General features: G+C 42.0%; 1 protein-coding gene and 1 long non-coding RNA gene across 2 annotated transcripts in view; one reads left to right on the top strand and one right to left on the bottom strand.

Moving 5' to 3' along the window:
* FRMPD3 (FERM and PDZ domain containing 3) overlaps window positions 1-23474 on the bottom strand; it is a 137424-nt gene that overhangs the window by 20907 nt on the left and 93043 nt on the right. The window contains exons 8-13 of the mRNA XM_066356097.1: window positions 21370-21501; window positions 19771-19890; window positions 12764-12900; window positions 12326-12452; window positions 10121-10210; window positions 7010-7189 (exon numbers count right to left, since the gene is read on the bottom strand). Of these exons, the coding sequence (XP_066212194.1) occupies window positions 7010-7189; window positions 10121-10210; window positions 12326-12452; window positions 12764-12900; window positions 19771-19890; window positions 21370-21501 (786 nt within the window). The remainder of the gene's footprint in view (window positions 1-7009; window positions 7190-10120; window positions 10211-12325; window positions 12453-12763; window positions 12901-19770; window positions 19891-21369; window positions 21502-23474) is intronic.
* LOC136385322 (uncharacterized) overlaps window positions 1-23474 on the top strand; it is a 46539-nt gene that overhangs the window by 21821 nt on the left and 1244 nt on the right. The window lies entirely within an intron of this gene.

Here is a 23474-nt window from a genome sequence, read left to right as displayed (position 1 = left end):
TGCAAGCTGTCTCATCTGTTTATTTTATACAAATCGTGACTTTTTGTGATATGAGAAAGGGGGGGGACACACCTCAGGATCTTCAATAGGCTTCTGATTGACCTCCCTGACTCCTGTCTCAACCCACCTTACTCCATTTCACCTCCATATTGCTGCCTAAATCATGTTCTAAAATATGATTTTTCCTGTCACTTAAAATCTTAAATAGCACGTCATCTAAACCTATTGCCTTCCATTACCACACAAAGCCCTTCAGGACCTGGACTCAACCTACAGCTTCAAGCATGTCTCCTACTAACTCTGCCTGTATCCTCCTCCCATCACACCCCTTCATCTTATGCTCAGCAATGACACACTATTTAGAATTTTCCAGAGATGTCATGTATTTGCACCCCTTCATACCTTAACCTATACTGGTCTTTCAGCTGGGATTCTCCTGCACCCCACTCTGTTCACCCAGAAAGCTGCTACACACTGGTTAAATAGCTCATAGACAACATGAACAATGGAAGTATGTAGCCACTCAACCCATAACAGGGCCAACACAGTTCCTGACCTCATGACACTTATAATCTAGCAGAAAATAAGACATAAACCAAATAATCACAGAAATTAATATGATGCAAAGTATAATAAGCACTATAAAGTGCAGAAAGCAAATTGAACATAGAATGTCCTAGATCACTGCATGGGTGGGTGGGTGCAAATGTATGCACTTGTGACTAATTTGGTTGCAGAAGCTGGAAAGAGCTTCTTTGAGGAAATGGCATTTGTTGAGAAATAAAATAAGGAACCATTTTACCAAAGTACAAGCTGGTTGCCTGACTGGTGATGGTGCAGTGGATAGAACATAGACCCAAAATATGGAGGTTTCCAGTTAAAACCCCAAGGTAACCGGGTTGAGCATGAGCTCATTGCCTTTAGTATGAGGTTACCAGCTTGAGCACAGGGTCTCCAGCTTGAGTGCAGGGTCTCTGGTTAGAGTGTGGGCTCATCTACATGATCCCAGTGTCACTGTCTTGAGCCCAAAGGCCACTGGCTTGAAACCCAGGATTGTTGGCTCGAGCCCAAGGCACTGGCTTGAGCAAGGGGTCACTGGCTTGGCTCGAGCCCCCTGATCAAGGCACATATGAGAAGCAATCAGTGGACAACTAAAGTGAAGAAACTACAAGTTGATGCTTCTCATTGTTTTCCTCTCTCTCTCTCTCTCTCTCTCTCTCTCTCTCTCTCTCTATCTCTATCTCTCTATCTCTCTATCTATATATAGATAGAGAGATAGAGAGAGAGAGAGATATTACAAACTTGGTGACTGATAGACAGACTAATAGATTAGCTGGCTTCAGGGCGGTCTGACCTACTGATAACCTGGCTGACAAGCTGGCTACAAGACAGGAAGAATGCGTAAAAGGCTAACAGCCTGACATCCTGACCAGTTAAACTGCCTGGCTAGTCAGCTAGCTAATGGACAGATCGGAGGCTAAGTGACTAACTGGCTGATTGACTTAACTATGTGACTTCACTTTAGTTTTTCCTCTTAGTTCTTAAACCAAATATAGTCCAATGTCGGTAATAAAGCAGCATGAAAGCAAAATCCTTTGCACAGAGAGAGCCAAACACATTCCCCAGTGGCTCAGCACAGCATGTTAGTACCCCCTCCTCTGTATCCCTGCACACTCAACTGGGCCTCAGCTTGAGCCAAATGCAGTTTGCAAAAGGAACAGATTCAGTTTTCTGTCAGCAGGGATAAAAATCAAATCAAAGGCAGGCAAGCAAAGAGGTTGTATAGGTTTTCTTAGAAACCTTCAGAACCAACATTTTAATGATCACAACATCTAATGTATTGCTTTTCCCCACAGAAAGCACTGAAGAAATAAAGCTCAGACACGAGAATAGGAGACACACTGGGGCACAAGAGATCCCTTGGGACATTCCTTTGATGGTTTTTTTCTTCCCCTTGTGTGCTTCTGTGGTAATGGAGCATGGTAATGGCCCAGTGCTGTCTCAGTCTTAGTCTGTTTTAGTCCTGGAGAAAAATATTTGCATACTACCTCACGTATGCTCCACTAAGAGCAAGTATACTGAATGAAAACTCTAATGAAAATATGCCCAAACCATTTTCGCATGGAGAAGGAGAAAAGGAGAATGGAAGTATGGTCAGGTAAGAAAAGGTACAGCGTGGATTAGTTTGACATGCTCCAGCCCCATCTCCTTCCTGGGGTGCTCTGGGAGCTCCCAGGCACCCAACATTTCGGGATGTCAACTAGGAGGGGACCGGTCCTGGGGTAGCCTCAGATCACCCTAGCATACTTAAAAATGAAAAAGATGGGAATCAAGGGGCCTGAATGGGGCAAGGATATCAGACAATGGTCAGTACATTTGGGTTCTTGCCTCCCCAGCCCTGGGAAAGGCTAATTGAGCATAGCCAGCCACTTTGGGAACAAGGCAGAATGTCACTTTAAGGAAGTAGTTCTCAGGCTAGATGCATATCAGAATTACCTGGGATGCTTTAAAAACCTATATACCCTTGGGGAGGTAGAAGAAGGTAAAGGGGGGATAAATGCTGATGGAAGGAGACTTGACTTGGGGTGCTGAACACACAATACAATATACAGCTGATTTGTTGTAGCATTATGTACCTGAAAACTATATAGTTTTATTAACCTATGTCACCCCAATAACTTCAATAAAAATAAAAATAAACATATATACCCTAAAGTTAAAAAGAATAAAAGAGGCCCTGGCCGGTTGGCTGAGTGGTAGAGCATCGGCCTGGCGTGCAGGAGTTCCAGGTTCTATTCCCAGCCAGGGCACACAGGAGAAGCGCCCATCTGCTTCTCCACCCCCCCCTCCTTCCTCTCTGTCTCTCTCTTCCCCTCCCACAGCCAGGGCTCCTTTGGAGCAAAGTTGGCCTGGGCGCTGAGGATGGCTCCATGGCCTCTGCCTCAGTCGCTAGAATGGCTCTGGTTGCAACAGAGCAACGCCCCAGATGGGCAGAGCATCGCCCCCTGGTGTGCATGCTGGGTGGATCCCGGTCGTGCACATGCAGGAATCTGTCTGACTGCCTCCCCGTTTCCAGCTTCAAAAAAAAAAAAAAAAAAAAAGAATAAAAGAGAATAAAAACCTCTAGCCTCCCTCCCAGATATTCTGGTTTAAACAATGAGAAGAAGGGCCTGGGCATCCAATGGGTTTCCTCCCTCCCTCTCTCCTTCTGTCCTTCCCTCCTTCCTTTTCTCTTCTCTCTCTCTCTCTCTTTCTTTCTTTCTTTTTCTTTCTCTCTCTCCCTTTATTTTCCTTCCTTCCTTCCTTCCTTCCTTCCTTCCTTCCTTCCTTCCTTCCTTCCTTCCTTCCTTCCTTCTTTCCTTCCTCCCTCTCTCTCTCTCTCTTTCTCTCTTTTTGTGTTTCTTTCTTTCTTTTCTCCAAACAGGATTCTAATGTTCAATCACAGCTGAGAACTACTGCTTTAAGTGAATAATCTTAGTGTCACCAGACCTGTCCAGTATATTCCCAGAACAGAGTGGCATATCTAAGGGGGAATGAGCCAAGAGTGGATTCTAATTTCCATGCTCCTTGTTAAGAAATTCAGACAGAAAAAAAAATTCAGACAGTCTTTCTTCAGTGTACCCTCTGCAGTGGTGTGCTGATAAACATTTAACAACCATTTCTCTGAAGTCCTGATTTGTAGTGTTTAACAATTTCTGTGGTGAACATATCCCACCACGGCCTCTTTCAAGTTATCAATGACATATCACTGAACACAGAATTGGGAGAGATGTACCCAGCTGGCTATTTTGCAGCTGAGCAAGCTGGCTACAACATGACACCCTAAGTATAGACTCCTACTAAGCCCAAGGAAGCCAGCCATTCTCTGGTAAAGTTTCCCTGGCCCCATCTTCTAAAATCCTTCCAATTGTGCATATATATGAAGAAAGGCACTGCTCAGTAACCATAAATACTCCTGATATCAAATGCCTTGGGGAAGCTTCTTTAATCCTTCAGCCAGAATTAATTTTGCGCTTCTTTGTACTCTAACTCATGGTACCTGTCCTATGGTAACTCCTTCAGTATGCCATGAACTGATGAACAAAATAGTTCCCTATGGAATAGTAAGCCTCTTGGGGGCAAGGACCCATGGTTCTTCTTTCTTTTTCCTTTTTTTCATCTTTGTATCTCTCACTGGATTTAGCATGCTTCTTGGCAATAGTAGATTCATACTAAATGACTGTCAAATGGAAATCTGGATCTTTTTTTCTCTCTTGATCTTCCTTTTTTTCTCTCACTACTACATCATTGATCCTGCCTCTGCCAATTTGTCTGAGAAAGATATAAATACTGCCCTGCCCATTTCATAGGGCACTGACTTATAACTAGTGCTACATAAGCAGACATCTCTGATTACAGATCCGTTTGCTTTTACGTAACAAAATTTGGGTGGGAGCATAATATTTATTAATCAAATCATATACACTGCTCACAAAAATTAGAGGATCAGGGAACGTGCAGATACTCCAGTACTTTTAGCCTTTTGTATAGTACATTTTTACCAATGAAATAAAAGTTGTTTTGCATCTCATTTGCATAATCAAACAACTTTCTTTAACTTGTTTGCTTTTCTGATGTTCTTGTTTAATAAAAAAATCAAATGCTTCTTTTTTTATCACTTCATATTCATTTTGAAATATTCCCTAATTTTTGTGAGCAGTATATTTAATGTAGTGTACGACAGCTCCTACTTGAAGGAATCTTGCTATATATTTGTTTTCTGTTACCTCTGTACAAATTAACACAAATTTAGTAGCTTAGACACCACATATCCCTTCCTTGCCTCCATGGTTTTACATTATCTTTGCTCCTGTCCATCTGGCAAACTGGTTCAAATCAGCTTTATTCTATCACTCCTCTGATCCAGGGCCTACAGTGGATTCCCACTATTCTATCTCATTGACTCTAAATTTCTTAGACTGCCCTTCAAAGCTCATAACTGGCTTATTCTGCCCATCCTCAATCTCTCCAATCTCTTTTCTCGTTATTCTCTCCAGCCAAGAAACTTTGCTTACTGACCTGCACATATGTCTTGCTTATTTCGTGCTTGTTCTCTGCCTGTAAATACATCCCACTTCCCTCTGCTAATCCATGCCTATTACTTCAAGATCCATCTTAAAACACTCCCTTGTGGGGAGACAGTTCTGTCTAACCCCTTCCTATTATTTTGTTTCATGTTCCATGCTATTCTTGTCTACAAAATTTACCTGATTTTAAGTGTTCTTTGTTGGTGTTTTGCTTTTTATATAATACCAGGTCTCATTTGTTGAGAATTTATAATATGTTAGGCATTGTGCTATGGCATTTTACATTTTCTCATTTAATTCTGAATAACAATCTTTTGAAATAGGTATTCTATTTTGCAGTTGAAGAAATCAATACTCAGAGAACTTAAGATACTTCTTCAAGACTACACAACTAGGAAGTGGTGCAGCTGGATTTGAACCTGGTCTGTCTGATTCCAGAGCTCCATAGAAGTTCTGATATTGTTTTTATTAAATTAGGTCATGTGTCTTTGTAAGTTTAGTTTTCCCCAATAAGAGTGTAGCCCCTACATGGCAGCATTCATGCTCACAACTGTGTCTGGATCACTCTTATAAATGAGACTAGTGTTCCTCACCTGGGTAATACACCACCAACCCTGCTTGGCCTGATTCTTCTCAGAGCTCTGGACCCAGAAGTGAGTGGATCCCAAGCCTGGCTTTACTAAAAAATCACCTAGAGAACTGAACAATGAATAAATCCTGATGCCCAGGCTGTGCCCCAATCTCTGGGAGTAAGACCCAGGCATTACATTTTTATAAACCTCTCAAGGAAATTCTATTGTGCAGCCAATGTTGAGAATCATTCGTAGAGCAAATTTGGTTGAAAAGCTGTTTCTGTGTTTCACACAATTTTTATTTTTCAGGAAGCCACATTTCCCCTGCATGTCTTGGTTTTCCTTCCCCTTCTTTACTTCCTATATGGCTTTTAACCCAACAACATCTGAGGGGAGCAGCAAGTATTGGTTGAAGAAGTAGCCACAGCCAATTAAGTATTAGTTCCAGGGAGGTTCCTAAACCAATGGCATTCCTGTGAATCACAGGTAGAAAAATGAACATATTAAAGCTTTCTGGATTTCACAAAAACAAAAATAAATTATCTGCTCTTTTAGAAACAACAAACACTTAACCTCTTAATTAGTTAATAACATCTCCCCCTAGAAAATCCTTTAAGTAAGAAAAGCTGCCCCTTCTCCACTAGCTTTCACCAGCTGGCAATCAGGCTTGCTCCTACCCACAATGGTCACTGGGTGTTCAAATGGAGAGGGTGGCTGACCAAAGCTGCCTGATTCTGCACAAGCAATAGCTTCTTGGCAGTCTGAATGAGCTCATTTATTGGAAAGGTTTGAAGGTTTTGTAAGAGGTGGACTCTGAGAGGTGAAATGGTGACCAAGCTCTACCTGCTCACTGTCTCCCCAGCCTCCTTAGTTCTGTCTTCATGTTCAGACATCCCTTCCTCCATGATTCCAATTGTATGTGCCGATGACAGGGTTCCCCAACTGGTGTGCTTATACTCTTTCAGCCTTTGGGACAGGGTCTGAAGTGGCCAGAGTCTCTAGGGTCTACTTACTTCAATATTCTACATAAATATAATTTCCTATGTGTGCTGACACAAGATTAGGAAATGATGGCCTGGAGGTAGCTCCAAGTTCTCCAGTTCCCTTGCCCTCTGCTAAAGACCTCCAATAAGCTGATTGGACACTACATAGCTTTCCCTAGCACTGACTGACCTTAATTTGTGGTCTAGATAGCATGTCCCGCAGGGTTGAGAAGGACAAGAAAAATGAGCCCAAACAAATTCAGGATCTGGACCAATTCAGAATAACTGAACCCCTCACCGGACAGGCTCAAACTCTCTTTCTCAAGGTTACTTCTTTTGTTCCCAAGCTCTGTCCCTTGGGAGAAGTAGCCCCCAAAGCCAGCCTTACCTTGGCATCCATGATGCTGGTCTCCACTCGCGCCACGCCCTGGTTCTCCCGAAACAGCTGGATCTTGCTGATCTTGCTGAACTCAGACAGCACAGTGGTGAGGTTGGTTTTGAGGTCAATAACATGGCTGATGCCATGACGGGGTCCCACCAGGAGAGTGGTAGCTGACTGCTTCTCATCCTAGTGCCCGTGTGGTGGGCAGCATTCACAGAAAGAAAGGCAGAGGACGTGGAGAGAGAAGACAGGAGAAGGAAATAGAAAACAAGAATCGGGCCAGTTCTGCTAGGAAGTCTGAAAACATCTGGGGCTCAGTGCCAGGACAGGAGGACAACCTTAAGGGGAAAATGGTCTGGGATGGTCCTTTTCTCAGAGCAGGGCCCCAGGTCATCAGTCTCAATGGAAACCTTAGCCTCAGCAGCAGGATGAGGGAAGTGGGCAGCAGCAGCTGATGAGCTCTCGCAAAATCATGAAGTAGGTGAGGTGTTTTTTGTTTTTTTTCCTGGTGTCTTTACAGCACCTTCTTCCTACCAAGCCCTACAGAATATTCATTTGTTGCTACAGGGCCACTCAAGGCATCCCACCCAGCACTCAGCCTGAACAGGTGGCAACTTGTGTTTGGTCTTTAATACCCATCACTTCCCATCATCAGCCACTTAGACTTTCACTTCTCACTGCTTGCCGAAAGCAAAACAGACAAAGAAGTAACTCTAAGGCAGTGCTTCTCAAATTTTTTGAAGTCAGGGCGCATTTAAAATCCTACAAACAATTGTAGGTGCACTATATACAAATTTCTGAGAAATATATTATAATATTTAAGTCAAATATTAGAGAAAAATAATATAAAGTCCAAGCATGCTTTTATGATAATTAAAACAAATACAAAATTAAATTTTTTCTGACATTAAAAAACATTTTTATGTTACATTTTTTTTTTGAGTTATGCTTTTTAGAATTCGTAAAAAAAAAGAGGGGTTAAAAATAAAAAGAAAACAACAAAAAAGTTATCTTTTTATATATATAGATTCATTCTTAGTAAGATTTAGTAAATTTGGCAGGTTCTGGCACAAATGTGTTAAGTTTTTTCATTCTTGTGTTTATGAAAAATATGAGCCTGATGTGTCCTAGCGATTTCTTCAATGTTTGGGCACATATTTGAAAGGCAAATTCTCATTTCCTCATCAATACATTGAAGAATTCCTCTCTTTTTACTCTTAATTATGTTGAGTGCAGAAAACTCCCACCATAAATATCGTCTTAACTTTACACTGAAGGATAGAAGAAACTTGCCTCCAGTCTTTCCAGGGAACATGGGGGGTAGTGTAAACAATCCAGCACCACAGCTTAACAGCTTTTTGCAACCTAATCAGGCAAGTGAGGTGGGGGGTTGGGCAGACTGTCAGCTTACAGCCAGTTCCCCACACCTCTGTCCCCAAAAAATCTAAACTCCAAAACCCTGTTGGTTTTTTGGTCCCCAACAGGCACATATTTCTCTGGAATACCATAGGGCACACCTGGAAATCTTCTTCTAGGGTGCACATTTTGATAACCACTGCTCTAAGGTGTTAAGGGTTGATTAGGCACTTAATGGAGGAGGTGTTTCCCTCTCCCTAAAAAGACATTTGCTATTTAATAGGCTGCAATGGCCTATAAAAATTTCAGCAGTGGTAGAGATGTCGGGGTGGGGTAGAGGGAAGGAGCAGTAGGCTTTCAGTGATTCACAAATCCTAGTATGTAAATGTTACTTTTGTGCCTGATGGACTGAATTTTCTTAAGTGGTCCTGACAGACTTTTTGGTGCCATCAAGCCTGAGCCCTCTGCCAGCCAAATCCATGGTATTAGCTTCACCCTGAGGAACCTCTTTGATAAGCAACTTTCCATCGGTGTGTCCTACAAGCATGACAGTGTGTTCCCGGAGCATAATAGCACCTGGATCTAGTCAGCAAGTTGATTTGAATTTCTTTTCACTGTAGTTCACTATAGTAAACTAATTGGGGACACAGTCTTAGAGGGACCACTAGTCCCTCCCTGACCTGAGAAGGGTGTTGCTTTAGTAGAGGCCTTAGGTAAGCAGAGGAAAGCATGCTGACTCAGGAAGCTTGTGGGGGTATAAAGAAGGGCAATGAAACAGAGCAGGGGTCAGCAAATTCTGACCCATGGGCAAATCTGGCCCACTACCAGTTTTCATATGGTCCATGAACTAAGAACAGTTTTTACATTTTATTATTTATTTATTTGTTTGTTTGTTTGTTTGTTTATCTATCTGAAGTGAGAAGCAGGGAGGCAGAGAGATAGACTCCCGCATGTGCCCAACAGGGATCTACCCGGCAAGTCCACTAGGGGGCGATGCTTTGCCAATCTGGGGCATTGCTCTGTTGTAACCGGAGCCATTCTAGCACCTGAGGTGGAGGCCATGGAGCCATCCTCAGCACTGGGCCAACTTTGCTCCAGTGGAGCCTTGGCTGTGGGAGGGAAAGAGAGAGATAAAGAGAAAGGAAAAAGGGAAGGATGGAGAAGCAGATGGGTGCTTCTCCTGTGTGCACTGCCTAGTAATTGACCTGGGACATCCACACACTGGGCCGACACTCTACCACTGAGCCAACCAGCCAGGGCCTACATTTTAAATGTTTGGAAAAAATTCAAAAGAATCATATATTGTGATATGTGAAAATTACATGAAATTGAAATTTCAGTGTCCATAAATAGATACTGGAACACAGACACAATAATTTGTTTATGTATTGTTCATGGCTGCTTACGTGCCACAATAGCAGGGTTGAGTATTTGTGACATGTGCATAGCCTGAATGCAAAGCCTGAAAATTTACTCTCCTTTATGGAAAAAGTTTGCCAACCTCTGAAATTGAGGAAAGGGGACACAAAACAGTCATAGAGGGTTATTGAAACAAATATAGCCTTCTACTTTACCATTTTACCAGAAGCAGGACAGAGCACCATTGAAAGGGAGAGGGAGAAGGAGGAAGAGGAGGGAAGACCTTTATAAATATTTGCTGAGACAGAATGCCAATCCTAGAGCTCTAATGGAGTTCCTCTGGCCCTCCACCCAGCATCCGCAGAGGGCTCCCTTCCACCCAGCCCCATTGCTTTCACTGACCAGGCCCACAGTGTTGAACAAAACGCCAGTGAAGGTTGGAAGTTCATTCAGAATTCGAAGATACTGGAGCTTTGCCTGAATTGTGGAACCCTGTGGAAACAACCCAACCAGACATATGAGAAACTTGAGACACACAAAAGCAAATCTGTGTTCTCAGGAAGAAATGCCAACATCTTAATACAAAAACAGTCAGCAAGGCATACTGTGGGAATGTGAAGAGATCCTCGAAGAAAGTGCAGAAAGGTTTCCATTCATTAGGATAGCTCTTGCCTCTAGCATCCCCTCTCCCTTCCTAAATACTCTGTTTCTTCCTGATCTTTGTTCCTTAAGAATCCAGCTTATTAATTTTGTTCTTAGGTTAATTTCAACACCCTTCCCCAACTGTGAGACCCCCACCTCATCTATACCTATCTCCTGATATCCGTTATAGCCAGTAGGTACTGTCCATCCCCAACCGGGGCTCTCCCCTCAATACCTTTTACCCTGAGCATACCTAAGTCACAAATCTGCTCTTCCTATGGCATTTTCTCATACAAAAGTCTCAGACAGTGGTTGTAGCATCCCCTGGGGGGTTCCAGCAAGAAACCTGAGAGTCACACTGGACTCCTCCCTCATTCTTTTACCTGAGAAGGCTACTAGTCACCATATAATCTTGATTCCACCTTTTGTCTATTCATCCTTTTTTTCTCTAGCTAGCCCCATAGTCATTGCCTTGATGTCTGCTACTTGTGTCAGTGTAGCAGCCAGGATGCCTTCAGTACTGACAAGCCTTCCCCTAAACCCCTCCACACTGCTTAGAGGTAGCATACTAAAACATAAAATTAATCACATTAGCTGCCTGCTTAAACCCTTTAATGGACTCTCGGCTGCCTACGGGGTGAAGTAGAAATCCTTTCCACAGCACACAAGACCCTTCATAGATCGGCTCCTGCCAACCTCTCCAACCTCCTCTCTTGCCCCCACTTCTTCCCCATCCAGGTATCTTCCTTAAATTCTGTCTTGGCTTATGCTGAATTATTTGCATTTCTTTTCATGTATTACATTCTCTCATGTCCCAAGGGCTTTGTACAGATTTACCTGTCTGGGAAAGTCTTCCTTTCCACAACTCATCTAGAAAAACTCTTATCTGCTCATCAAGACCCTGCTTTGGCATCAAATATACCAGTTCCTGGCCTTTTCTACCTTCCTTGGTTTAGGCTGAGTGTTCCTTTGCATGCTTTCAAAGCACCCATGCTTGTCACACTGTGTTGTGACTGGCTGTGGTGTTTTCCCACTAGCTTGTGCCTGAAGTGAGGGTGCAAAACAAGTATTCTTCAACTTTGTATCTCCAGCCCAAGCACTGGGGAGTCTCAAAAAAAATGTTTGCTAAGGAGATGGTTGGGAGCACTAATGTTCTCAGCTGGGAAAAAACAATCTAATTAAATATTCACAGCAAGGTAAGAATGGCTTAACTCTCTGGGGAACTATGAATGCATCTTAAAAGAGAAGCTAGTTGGTAATGCAAAGAATGTGGAATGGATGGAATATATGGGAATGACTATGTCTGTGTCTACATCTGCATGCTGATTTCAGTGCCTCTCACCACAACCCTGCTTTCTAGGCACAAGCAGACTGAGCTTCACAAGCTTGAGAAGGGCCTCTGGGCTTGGGGGGGTAGGAAGTGGGAGTTCCTCAGAGGGTACTCAAGAAATTCAGGAATGCAGAGCAGTGACCTGAGCCCACAACATGTCACCTAGTGATTCATTCTCCAGGCTATGCCTTGTCTCACCAGGCTGGGCTTTTATTTCCCAAATTTCTCTGTCCTAGGATTGATGAATTAAAAATCGAATGAGGGAAAGAATAGTCACTTTTATGAAAAACATGTGCTACCCAGCGTCTAGTGTTGTCCACACAGCAGATGCTAGCTAGCCAACACTGACTAAATGGGTGAAATGACATGAGAATTTTATCCTCCTGTATCTAGTCTCTTTGCTCTGAGGACTCTGGAATTTCTCAGTGATTGGCCAGTGAGCTGCCCCTGGGTGAGGCTCAGGTTTGGGGAAAACCCCTCTCCACAATTGTCCCCCATATCCAGTCAAGCTTTATGGTACTCAAGTTGAAAACAATGAGGAGGATCCCAAGAAGACCAGACCTGCTGGGAAACCATGCAGGAGCCCCCATGGCCACTAGTGCTTGAGCAGGTGCCCAGTGGCCTACTTTGGGTACCTTGGTGCCGCTGCAAGGATGTGTTTGATGAGCCTTCAGTTGCTGAGAGAGAGATTTCCGGAGGTTCTTCTCTTTGATGCTCTGAAGGAGGGAGGGGGGAAGGAAAGGTTCCAAGCCCCACTCCTTCCTAAAATCAGAAGAAAAGTAAAAAATTAATGAGAGAGACAAAGTAGGACAGAGAAAGCAAAATGGTAAGGCAGAAACTGAATCTGAGAGGCAGAGATGAAGGAATGAAGTCTGGGAGAAAAAGAAAGACAGATAGGGGGCAGGAGAATAACACTGTCCACAGTTTTCTCATAGAAGCTGTAGCTCAAGGACATCATGGTTTAGGTGTGAAGAACTTCAATTCTTACTCCCATCCAAGACCTACATTCCTGAAAAGCTCAACCATTGCATGTTTTCCATACACAGCTTTAGAAGGGTCCCAGCACAACTCACTCCACATTCTTGAGTGAAATCTTCTGACTAGGTCGAGTGGCTGAGACAGTGATATAGATGTGGAGGGCAGCTAGGCCCAAAAGCATCTCCGGCTTGGGGTCCATTCCAAAGCGTTCTCGGATAACATCGTTCCGACTCTGTGAGAGAGAGTAATCCACACCTGTTAGTTAAAGGAAATGTTCTCTCCCCACCCACCCATCTACTCCCTTCCATCCTAGAAAAGCATCCCAGTATAAGGAAAACTTCTTAAATTAGGAGAAGAGGAAAGTTCTGTCTTTAGGGAAGAGTTAACAGAGGAACCTTAGGTATCAGAAACACAATTTACTGAATTTATTCAGCAGATATTGAAGAGTTTTCTTCTCAGTGATGGGTGCACACACTGGCGTAAGTGAGCAGAACATTTAGGTCACTACAAAAGGAAGACTTCTTTTTTTTTCTTCTGGTTACAACAACCCACCCTGCCTTTTCTCAGGGGCCTATACTCACTCCCAGCTCAAATGGGAACAAAGGAAGAGAGACATCGGGATGGGCTCTTTATAGACCTCTGGCCTAGAAACCCAGGATGAGACATGGATTGCAGAGATGGGGCAGATATTCTGTTCCATGGGTTCTGAGGGTCAAAAATACTGATGAGCCAGTCTTCCTTATACTATCCCAAAAGGGGTACCTTAGAGTTACTGGCCAAGGGTATGATAATTCTCAAACCCTGAAGGTCAGAGTCTCAGCTATCAATGATTCAGCCTTGGTCAGACCAGTTGCCCATTGTTGAAGTAGAACCAAGATGAGGTAAGGGACTAGGAAGCCATGGTGATATCACTATAGCATAGTAAAAAGTAGAAAAGCAATGCTTCATCAATGATAATTTATGTAAAAAATCCAATAGGATCTACAAAAAATTATTATAACTAATGAATTAGCACAGTTGAAAGATATAAGATTAATATACTAAAAGAATTACATTTCTACATATTTGTGACAATCAGAATAGAAATTAAAAATCAAAACCATTTATCATAGTATCAAAAATATGAAAGAAACTAAGGCTACATCTGTCAAAATGTGTGAAAGACCTTCATTGAAAACTAGAGAAAATTGCTGAGAAAAATTAAAGAAAACAAATAAATATAGAGATATAATGTTCATGGGTTTGAAGACTCAATATTATTAAGATGTCAATTGTCTCCAAATTCATCTATAGAGTCAACACAATCAGAATCATGCAGACAAAATGATTTGATTTTGGGTAATGGACACACAACACAATCAACAGTTCAAATGCTATAGAGATATTTACCTGAAACCTATGTACTCTTGTTAATTAATGTCATCCCATTAAATTTAATTTTATAATAAAGAATCACAGCATGGTTTTGGTAGAAATTGACAAGCAAATTATAACATTCACACGGAAATGCAAAGGACCTACAATGGTCAAAACAATTTTGCAGAAGAACAAAGTTGGAGGACAAATACTACCCAATTTTAAGACTTATTATAAAGCTACATTAATCAAAAGAGTATGATGTTGGCATAAACAGGTAGATCAATGGAATAGAAGAGAGTTCAGAAATAGACCCATACATATATAGACAACTAATTTTTGACAAAAGTGCAAAGGCAATTCAGTGGAGAAAGGATAGTCTTTTCAACAAATAGTGCTGGAACAACTAGGTAGCCATATGCACGAAAAACAAAGCAAAACAAAACAAAAAACAACTTTGATTAGTACCTTGTACCATATACAAAAGTTAACTCAAAATAAATCACAGACTTAAATGTAAAATCTAAAATAATAAACTTCCAGAGAAAAATAGAAGAAAATATTTGTGATCTTGGGTTAAGCAAAGATTTCTTAGGTATGACACCACAAGCACAATCTATAAAAGAACAAATTGACAAATCAGAGTTCATCAAAATTACTGTATTTCCCCATGTATAAGATGCTCTCATGTATAAGACACACCTTATTTTTGAGCCCTGAAATTTTAAGAAAAATCTATCACATAAAGTTATTTTCAATTAATTTTTTAAAATTTATCTATTTTTAATTTTATTTATTTATTTATTTTGTGACAAAGAATGGGAGAGTCAAAGAGAGGAACAGATAGGAAGGGAGAGATGAGAAGCATCAATTCTTTGTTGCGGCACCTTAGTTGTTCGTTGATTGCTTTCTCATATGTGACTTTATGGAGGGGGGCTACAGCGGACCGAGTGATCCCTTGCTCGAGCCAGCGACCTTGGGCTCAAGCTGGTGAGCTTTGCTCAAACCAGATGAGCCCGCGCTCAAGCTGGCGACCTTGGGGTCTCAAACCTGGGTCCTCCGCATCCCAGTCTGATGCTCTATCCACTGTGCCACCACCCGGTCAGGCTACATAAAGTTATTAAACTCAAGTTTTATTCATCATAAAATTCATACAACTTCTTACTACTGTCAAAACTCCCATCCATTAGCTGGTCCTTATCTGTGCCTGATGATGAATTGCTGTCTTCATATATTGCCTTGTCCTCAATTTCATCTATGGCATTTGAAATGCCACAACTACTGTATAAGACACACCCTGTTTTTAGACCCCAAAGTTATCGAAAAAGGTTGCATCTTATACATGGGGAAATACAGTAAAACTTTTGCTCTGTGAAAGACATTGTTTAGAGACTAAAAAGATAGCCCATAGACTGGGAGAAAATAACTGCAAGTAACATATCCAACAAATGACTTGTATCCAGACTACATAAATAACTCGCAAAACTTGGTAACAAGAAAACGAACAACCTCAATAAAAAAGTGGTCAAAAGATTCGAACAGACACCTCACCAAGAAAGATGCATGATGATAAACAAGCACATGAAAAGATGTTTAAAATCATTAGTCATTAACAAATGCAAATGTAAACCACAATGAAATACCACAGCATATTATCGGAATTACTAAAATAAAGATATATATATACTGTCAATACCAATGCTTATGAGGATATGGAGAAACTCGGATTCTCATGCATAGTAAGTGGGAATGTGAAACAATACAGCCACTTTGGAAAACAGTATTGGAATTTCTTTAAGAAGTTAAATAAATACAGATCTACTGTATGATCCAATCATTCCAATCTTAGGTATTTATTCAAGTGAAAAGAAAATATATGTCATAGAAAGATTTGTGCATGAATGTTTATTAAAGCTTTTTTTGTATTAGCCAAAACCTTGAAACAACCTAATTATCCATCAGCAGGGAATCTGCTAAACAAATTTTGGTATATCCATGCTATGGAATACCATTCAACAATAAAAATGAAATACTGATACACACAACAGCATGGATGGGTCTCAAAATCACTATCTGAGAGAAAAAAAAAGACCAAAATAATCCACATACTGTACAATTTCATTTATAGAAAACTCTAGAAATACAAACTAATCTATTTGACAGAAAGCAGGTCAGTTGTTGCCTGGAGATGAGGACATGAATCACAAAAGAGCCTGAGGAAACCTTTGAGGGTGATGAATATATTTGGTATCTTTTTTTTTTTTTTTAATTTTTTAAAAATTTATTTGTTTTTTACAGAGAGAAAGAGTGAGTCAGAGAGAGGGATAGACAGGGACGGAGAGAGATGAGAAGCATCAATCATTAGTTTTTCATTGCGCATTGCAACACCTTAGTTGTTCATTGATTGCTTTCTCATATGTGCCTTGACTGCAGGCCTTCGGCAGACCGAGTAACCCCTTGCTGGAGCCAGCGACCTTGGGTTCAAGCTGGTGGGCTTTTGCTCAAACCAGATGAGCCCATGCTCAAGCTGCCAAACTCAGGGTCTCGAACCTGGGTCTTCTGCATCCCAGTCCGACGCTCTATCCACTGCGCCACCACCTGGTCAGGCTATATTTGGTATCTTGACTGTGGTGATGGTTTTATGGGTATAAACATATGCCAAAATGTACCAAATTGTAAATTTTAAATATGTGCAATTTGTATGTGTCAATTAGATCTCAATAAAGGTGTTCAGCATAAAAAAAAGAAATAAAGTAAATAATATCGTAATAGCTATGTGTGTTGTCAGAAGGGTACTAGACTTATCAGGGTGATCATTTCATAACATATATAAAGGTCTACTCACTATGCACCTCAAACTAATATAATATTGTATGTCAATTATAACAAAAATAATTTTAAAAAATAATATTAATTTTTTTAAAGAAAGAATACAGCTGAAGTCCATATCATCACAAAGGGGAGGGAGAGGGTGGAGATGTTTTGTCACCAAATTCCAAAATATTTTAACTAAGATGATCCCCAGAAGTTTGAGTGAAGAAACATAGGGCAAATAAAGTGAGAACTAAACTCATAAAATTCATAGAGGTACCACAACTCATTGCCCCCTAAAGTGCTGGTAAAGGAAACCAAGGGAGTTTGAGAAATATTCTTATCACTTTAGGTTGTCAGAAGGGGCAGCAAGGATAACCATGATGTCTCATAGCATATTTCTATCAGAGACATCACCAGAGATGAGTTTTGATAATTTTTTTTACCTTCTTTCATCAAGCAATCTGTATGCCCTATGGACACCTAAAACTCAACATACCTCAAATGAACTCATTTTTTTTCTCAAACCCATTCCACTATCTATATTCTCTAACTTGGGAAAGAACACCACTTCTATCACTCATTGAGTCAAAGTCCACCGATTCTACCTTTTAAATATTTCTTGCATCCCATCTCCTCCCATCCATCACTGCCCTGATTCCAGCCCCCATCATTTCTCTTCTGGATCACTGTGATAACTCCCTAGTTGGTGTACTTTCTAAGCACTATGTGATCTTTCAAAATTGCTCATCTGACTAGGTTGTTTTCCCTTCAACAGTCTGTGTCCCCACCCTACAGCAAGATTTCTTTACGTGTACATTAGAATCATATGAGGAATTTGGGAAAAGTAAATGTGTGGAACCCATTACCATAGATTTTTATTTATTTGGTCTTGGGTGGGAAGAATATTTTTTGTTAATCTTTTTTAGATTTTATTTATTTATTTTTTTAGAGGGAGAGGAGAGGAGAGGAGAGGAGAGAAGAGAGAGAAGGGGGGAGGAGTAGGAAGCATCAACTCCCATATGTGCCTTGACCAGGCAACTCTAGGGTTTTGAACTGGCGATTTCACCATTCCAGGTTGTTGCTTTTATTCACTGTGCCACCTCAGACCAGGCAGAACATTTTTTTTCCCTAAGCTTCCCAGATAATTCTAATGTGCAGCTAGAGTTAAGATCCACTGCCCTGAAGCAGTCGTTCTCAAATACCATTGGACATCAGAATCCCCTAGAAGAGTGGTCCCCAACCTTTTTTGGGCCACGGACCGGTTTAATGTCAGAAAATATTTTCACGGACAGACCTTCAGGGTGGGACGGATAAGTGTATCATGTGACCGAGACGAGCATCAAGAGTGAGTCTTAGATGGATGTAACAGAGGAAATCTGGCCATTTTAAAAAAATAAAACATTGTTCAGACTTACATATAAATAAAACGGAAATAATGTAAGTTATTTATTCTTTCTCTGCGACCAGTACCAAATGGCCCACGGACTGGTACTGGTCTGTGGCCTGGGGGTTGGGGACCACTGCCTTAGAAGTCATGTTAAAACAGGTTGCTGGGCCCAAATGCCAGAGTTTCTGATTTATTAGGACTAGGCTAGGGCTCAAGAATTTGCTTCTAAGAAGTTCCTGGTTAATGCTGCTGCTGGTCCAGGAACCACACTTTAAGAACCACTGCCCTAAATTATTTTAAAGCCTGTGCTTACCATGACCAATCAAACCCTTTATGACCTGCTTACTGTCCCTCGCATTTCATTTTGTACCAATTCTTACCTCACATTCTGCACTCCAGCCATAATAAATTACTCCCAGCTCTCGCATCATGCTGTGCTATTTCAATCTACCAAGCCTTTGCAGATGCAAGTCCCTTTGTATAGAACGTACCCCTACCACTCCACTTCTGCACACAGCAAATATCCACTCATCCTTGGAGCCTAAGAGCATGCACATAAAACTTCCTCTGTGAAGTCTTCACTATCTCCCTCCATGGAGAGTTGGCAAACTGCTTCTTGGATGCCGTTACTGTCATTTCACCCTGCCACATTATCTTATATTTATTTGTGCACATATCTATGAGATCTAGTGAGTCAGACATTTCTTTGTTCATCTTGATTACCAGCACTGGGCACAAGATCTGACCCAGAATAAATAAATGCTCAGCAAATGTCTCTGGATGAACCGAATCGGGAATTATCTCCTTACTAGAGCTAGGCAATAGGGGTTAGAAACCCCTGTTACAGAAATGGGCTTGTTAAACCTTGAGATTCTGTGATGGTGCCAGAGTTATTGGTGTTGCTTGCTCTTGAAAATTTATGAAATCAGATTGTTTTTCTTTTGTTTGTTTGTTTGTTTGTATTTTTCTGAAGTGAGAAGCAGGGAGGTAGAGAGACAGACTCCTGCATGTGCCCAACCGGGATCCACCTGGCAAGACCACTAGGGGGCGATGCTATGCCCCTCTGGGACACTGCTCCGTTGCAACCAGAGCCATTCCAGTGCCTGAGGTGGAGGCTATGGAGCCATCCTCAGTGCACAGGCCAATGTTGCTTCAATGTAGCCTTGGCTGCAGGAAGGGAAGAGAGAGATAGAGAGAAAGGAGAGGGGGAGGGGTGGAGAAGCAGATGGATGCTTCTCCTGTGTGCTCTGACCGGGAATCAAATCCAGGACTTCCACATGCCAGGCCAATGTTCTACTGCTGAGAAAACCAGCCAGGGCCGATGAAATCTTTTTAAACAGACAGGACTTCGAGCTACAGCCAGTTCAGGTCACCAGGCCAATCAACTTGGCCATGGCCTACAGTGGTAGCAGAAAAGGAAAGGGCTTTCAGAGCTACCTGGAGGTTGGAAAAACTTACATAGTGACATCATTGTGATGGTAGAACAGCTTGCCTGCCTTTTTGTTCATGGGACTGTCTGTCTGTGTATCCCCAATCAGACTCTACCTGGATGTACAGGTATTCGAAAGCAGCAGGATCCCGACGCAGCAGCTCCACAGGGTCTTTGGGAAAGAAGCTTATTCGGAAGAGGCATTTCATTCCGTGATAGTGTGTCCGCTGCACCACCTGAATGCCAGGGATGAGAGGTGGGAGGCAAAGAGATCTGGGGATCAATGGCCATGCCTGTGGGAGCCAGCTTGTGACTTGTCAAGGTGGGGTTTGGGGCAGAGCAAGAGTGCTGTCTCCTGCCTGGCCAATTCCATTTATCCTTAGAGAAAAGTGATGAGGAGCCAGGTCTTTTCTGCCCTTCTGACCCAAGTGACTAGAATTTTTTCATCACATCCAGAATGTGGCCTTTATTAACAATTGGGTCTAAGACCCCAGATACTAGATAGGAAAAGAGGGCTCCTGGGAATTTCTTTGACTCTGTTCCAGCTATGGGGCAACTGCATTTACCTTATAGAGGACCCCAGCCTCAAGCAGAGCAAGTTGATGATTAGAAGCTAAATCTAAGATTTAAAATTCCATTTGGAGGTATAGATGAAACAAATGGGCAATATATATCAGTACCTGCTGAAACAAGCATTGGGTATTGAGATTCTTTATACAAATCCTTCTACTCCTGTGGATATTTGAAGTGGTGTGGTTTTTTTTTTTTTTTTTTTTTTTTTTTTTTTTTTTTTCAAAAAAAAGGTTTAAAATCCCATTTGGAACAAGAGACCAATTGGGCTCAAAAGACCTCTTGAGGGGTGAGGAGGCATTTAGGACTCCCTCCAAGCAGGATGCCCACAGCCCCTCCCTTCATGGGTGTGAACCTGTGAGTTTCTGGATTGCATTTGACTGAGAGCTGAACTTGAAGAATTTTTCTTTCCAAAATCCTCCCCTCTCCTTTTTATTTTTGCATGTGATTTTGGCTTTGTTTCACTTCCATTTAGCCATTTCTTCCCAACTGTCTCTCTGTGACTCCTTTCTTCCCTCTCTGGGAAATTGATTGGCCCTGGTTGTCCTTTGGCTCTTCCCGCTGTCTCACTGTTGGTGAAATACTATGCTGCCATCCTGAATCACCCCAGTTTTTTCCCATATGGCAAAGTTTAAGATGATAAGACACTTTCTCTTTCTCTGCCTTGGAAGATGACATGGGTGACATACCGTCCATTCTTGGCCCTCCTCAGCCCATTCCCATTCCACACTTGTCCTGGCATCACTGGTTTCACTAGGCTCCATTGGCTGACCCTTTCATCATAGCTTTCATATAAAGACCAAGTTTTCTCTCAGAGGCAGAAAAGTCTAGCAGGTACAGCTTTCAGGAAACCGGAGGGTTGACAGTGTTTCTCAACTCTGCATTCTTGGAGCCATGCAGTAAAAATTACCATCCCATATTTTTCCCATAAAGACCAGGACTAACAATCTTCATGCCCTTTTTAGGTTACAAGGGACATTGGCAAAAGCCCTCTGGAGGTGGGTAGTACAGACTTTGGTTGTGAACTGTTACTTCTGGGACCTGGCTGAGCATATCATTATGAATTTTCCACAGAGTGTCTGGTATCCTTTTCTCTAGTAGAGTCACATGCAAAGCTATCAAGCCAGGATAAAAGAGATACTTACATAAGCCAAGGGCTGCTTGTCTTGGAGAAGCAGGAACTTCTGGTTCTGTTCTGGCCCGGCATACTCAAGGACAAGAGCAAAGTGCTCAATGTACCTCAGGGAAAGACGGTCTTGTAATGTCACCATTACATCCTATGGAAGAGGAAAGAGCCTTGAGAAGGAGATTCTGTTTCAGCTTTAAGCTACTTTAAGCACCAAACATGGGTGAAGGGACTGACTACCAAGAAAGATAGTGCTGGGGAAAAGGCTGAGGCTGGGAAAGTGGGCCAGACACTGGCCTTTATGGTGGTCTAAGCAATGTGCGCCAGGATGAGGACAGTGACACATTAGTGCTAGTTTGAGGCCTGGGCCTGGGGAACACCAATGGTGCAGGGGTAGAAAGAAGTGTTTCTGAATTTGGCCTGACCAGGCATATAGCAAAAGAATGTCATAGCTGGCTCTCCTTTCCTCCCTCTCTTCTTCTTTTCAACAAATTATTTCTTGAGTGCTTACTAAGTGCAACCACTCTGCTAGTTTTTTCCTCACCTTCTCATGTAAGAATGTTCACTCTGGTTTATCCCTCAACTTTTTATTTAGGAATTTTAAAAAGCAAAAGCTACAATTATATGATTTAAAAGTCAACTTTCTGGATTCAAAATCTAAATGGAATGATTTGAGTTACTGGCAAAATGTTCATTTTTGGTTGTAGCTGGCTTTTAGAGAAAATCAATTTAGCAACTTGAAAAATGTGTTCACACAGAGGAACTATGTCACGTGTCTTGTGTACAGTCATAAATCTGAGTACTTCTGGGATCTGTCTGCTCTCCTGCCCTACTTTTAATATTAGGGTATCTGGAAAAGTATCTGTGGGACTGCTCAAATGTCAGTTTGATACTTCTGCCATCTATCTGTTGTGACTCAGGCCTACACTGGGCTCCAGTGTATGTTTGTGGAGTCAGCATCACTCATCTCCCAAAGGACAGCAAGAAGCAGGCTTGGGAATGTGAAGCTCCCTTATACCCAGGGCTGCCAAAAGCCCTTCAGTGAAAATGAAAAAGACATTGATCCATTCAAATTTTCAGCTGGAAATTGGTGGCTACTTGAGAGTATCTCTTTGTGTTATCCAAGTAGTCACAGAGGCGCTAGTGTTTCTGGAGCTCTGGCAGAAACAAATGAGGTTTTCTTTGTAGTTCGGCTGCATTGGGATTGTGGATAGCCAAGTTGGTGATTGCCAACTGGTGTTACAAGTGTAACAGCCCCCATGCCAGGCTGTCAATTCATTCAGGTACCTCTCTGGGACAAGTGGCTTGGCAGCCTGTGCAAGTTCCAACAAATAGCCAATGCACTCTCTCTAAAGTCAGGGTGAGATCACAAGCCAGGGGGGCACTGTTGTCATTGAATGCTAGGGTTACCTGAAAGCCACAGGGGTGGTGATGTCACTGGTGGGAGAATATTTGGAGAAAGCTCCAAGTGGAAATAGAGGGTTAAAGGCTTCAGTGTGGAGACAGTTCTAAAGCAGACATACCAGCCTATAAATCAACATCAAGGACGATGCTGACACAAAGAGATATTCACACCTGGAGGAGGGGCATTTGAATACTCTTGGGTGACTTAGTTCCAGTTCAATACCCCTCTCATAGACTGAGATGAGACATTCAATAGCCAAGAGACCACCCCAGGGCACCCTCTGGAGTGTATTTTAGTCCTTGGTCCCATGGAGGATCCATGCATTCCTGAGCATTCCAAAGAAGCTCTTGCTTCAATCAATAAGTTATAGGCTTAGTGTTTTACAATTTGGATGTTACCGGCCCTTTTGCAGAGACAATTCTTCATAATTCATGGACTCTCCTACTTTCTAAAGGACATTTAGTTTTTTGTTGTTGTGGTGGTGGTGGGTTTTTTGTTTGTTTGTTTGTTTGTTTGTTTTTACCTTGAGAGACCAAATGCTAGTAGCATCCATGAGGTTGATCACCAACTGCCTCAGACATTCCCAAAAGCTGTCTGGGAAAGGGCAATGCCAACTCTAGCCGAGAACTACTGGCAAGGTCAATTCTAAAAATATGTTAATTCTTCTTAGGGAAAGTTTCTTGGCCTAGAAAGGTTTCTTGACTCAGTGGGTTGTCTTG

This window comes from Saccopteryx leptura, chromosome X (genome assembly GCF_036850995.1).
Source record: "Saccopteryx leptura isolate mSacLep1 chromosome X, mSacLep1_pri_phased_curated, whole genome shotgun sequence".
In the NCBI taxonomy this organism is placed as follows: Eukaryota; Metazoa; Chordata; class Mammalia; order Chiroptera; family Emballonuridae; genus Saccopteryx; species Saccopteryx leptura.
This window is presented reverse-complemented; position numbering and strand designations above follow the sequence as displayed.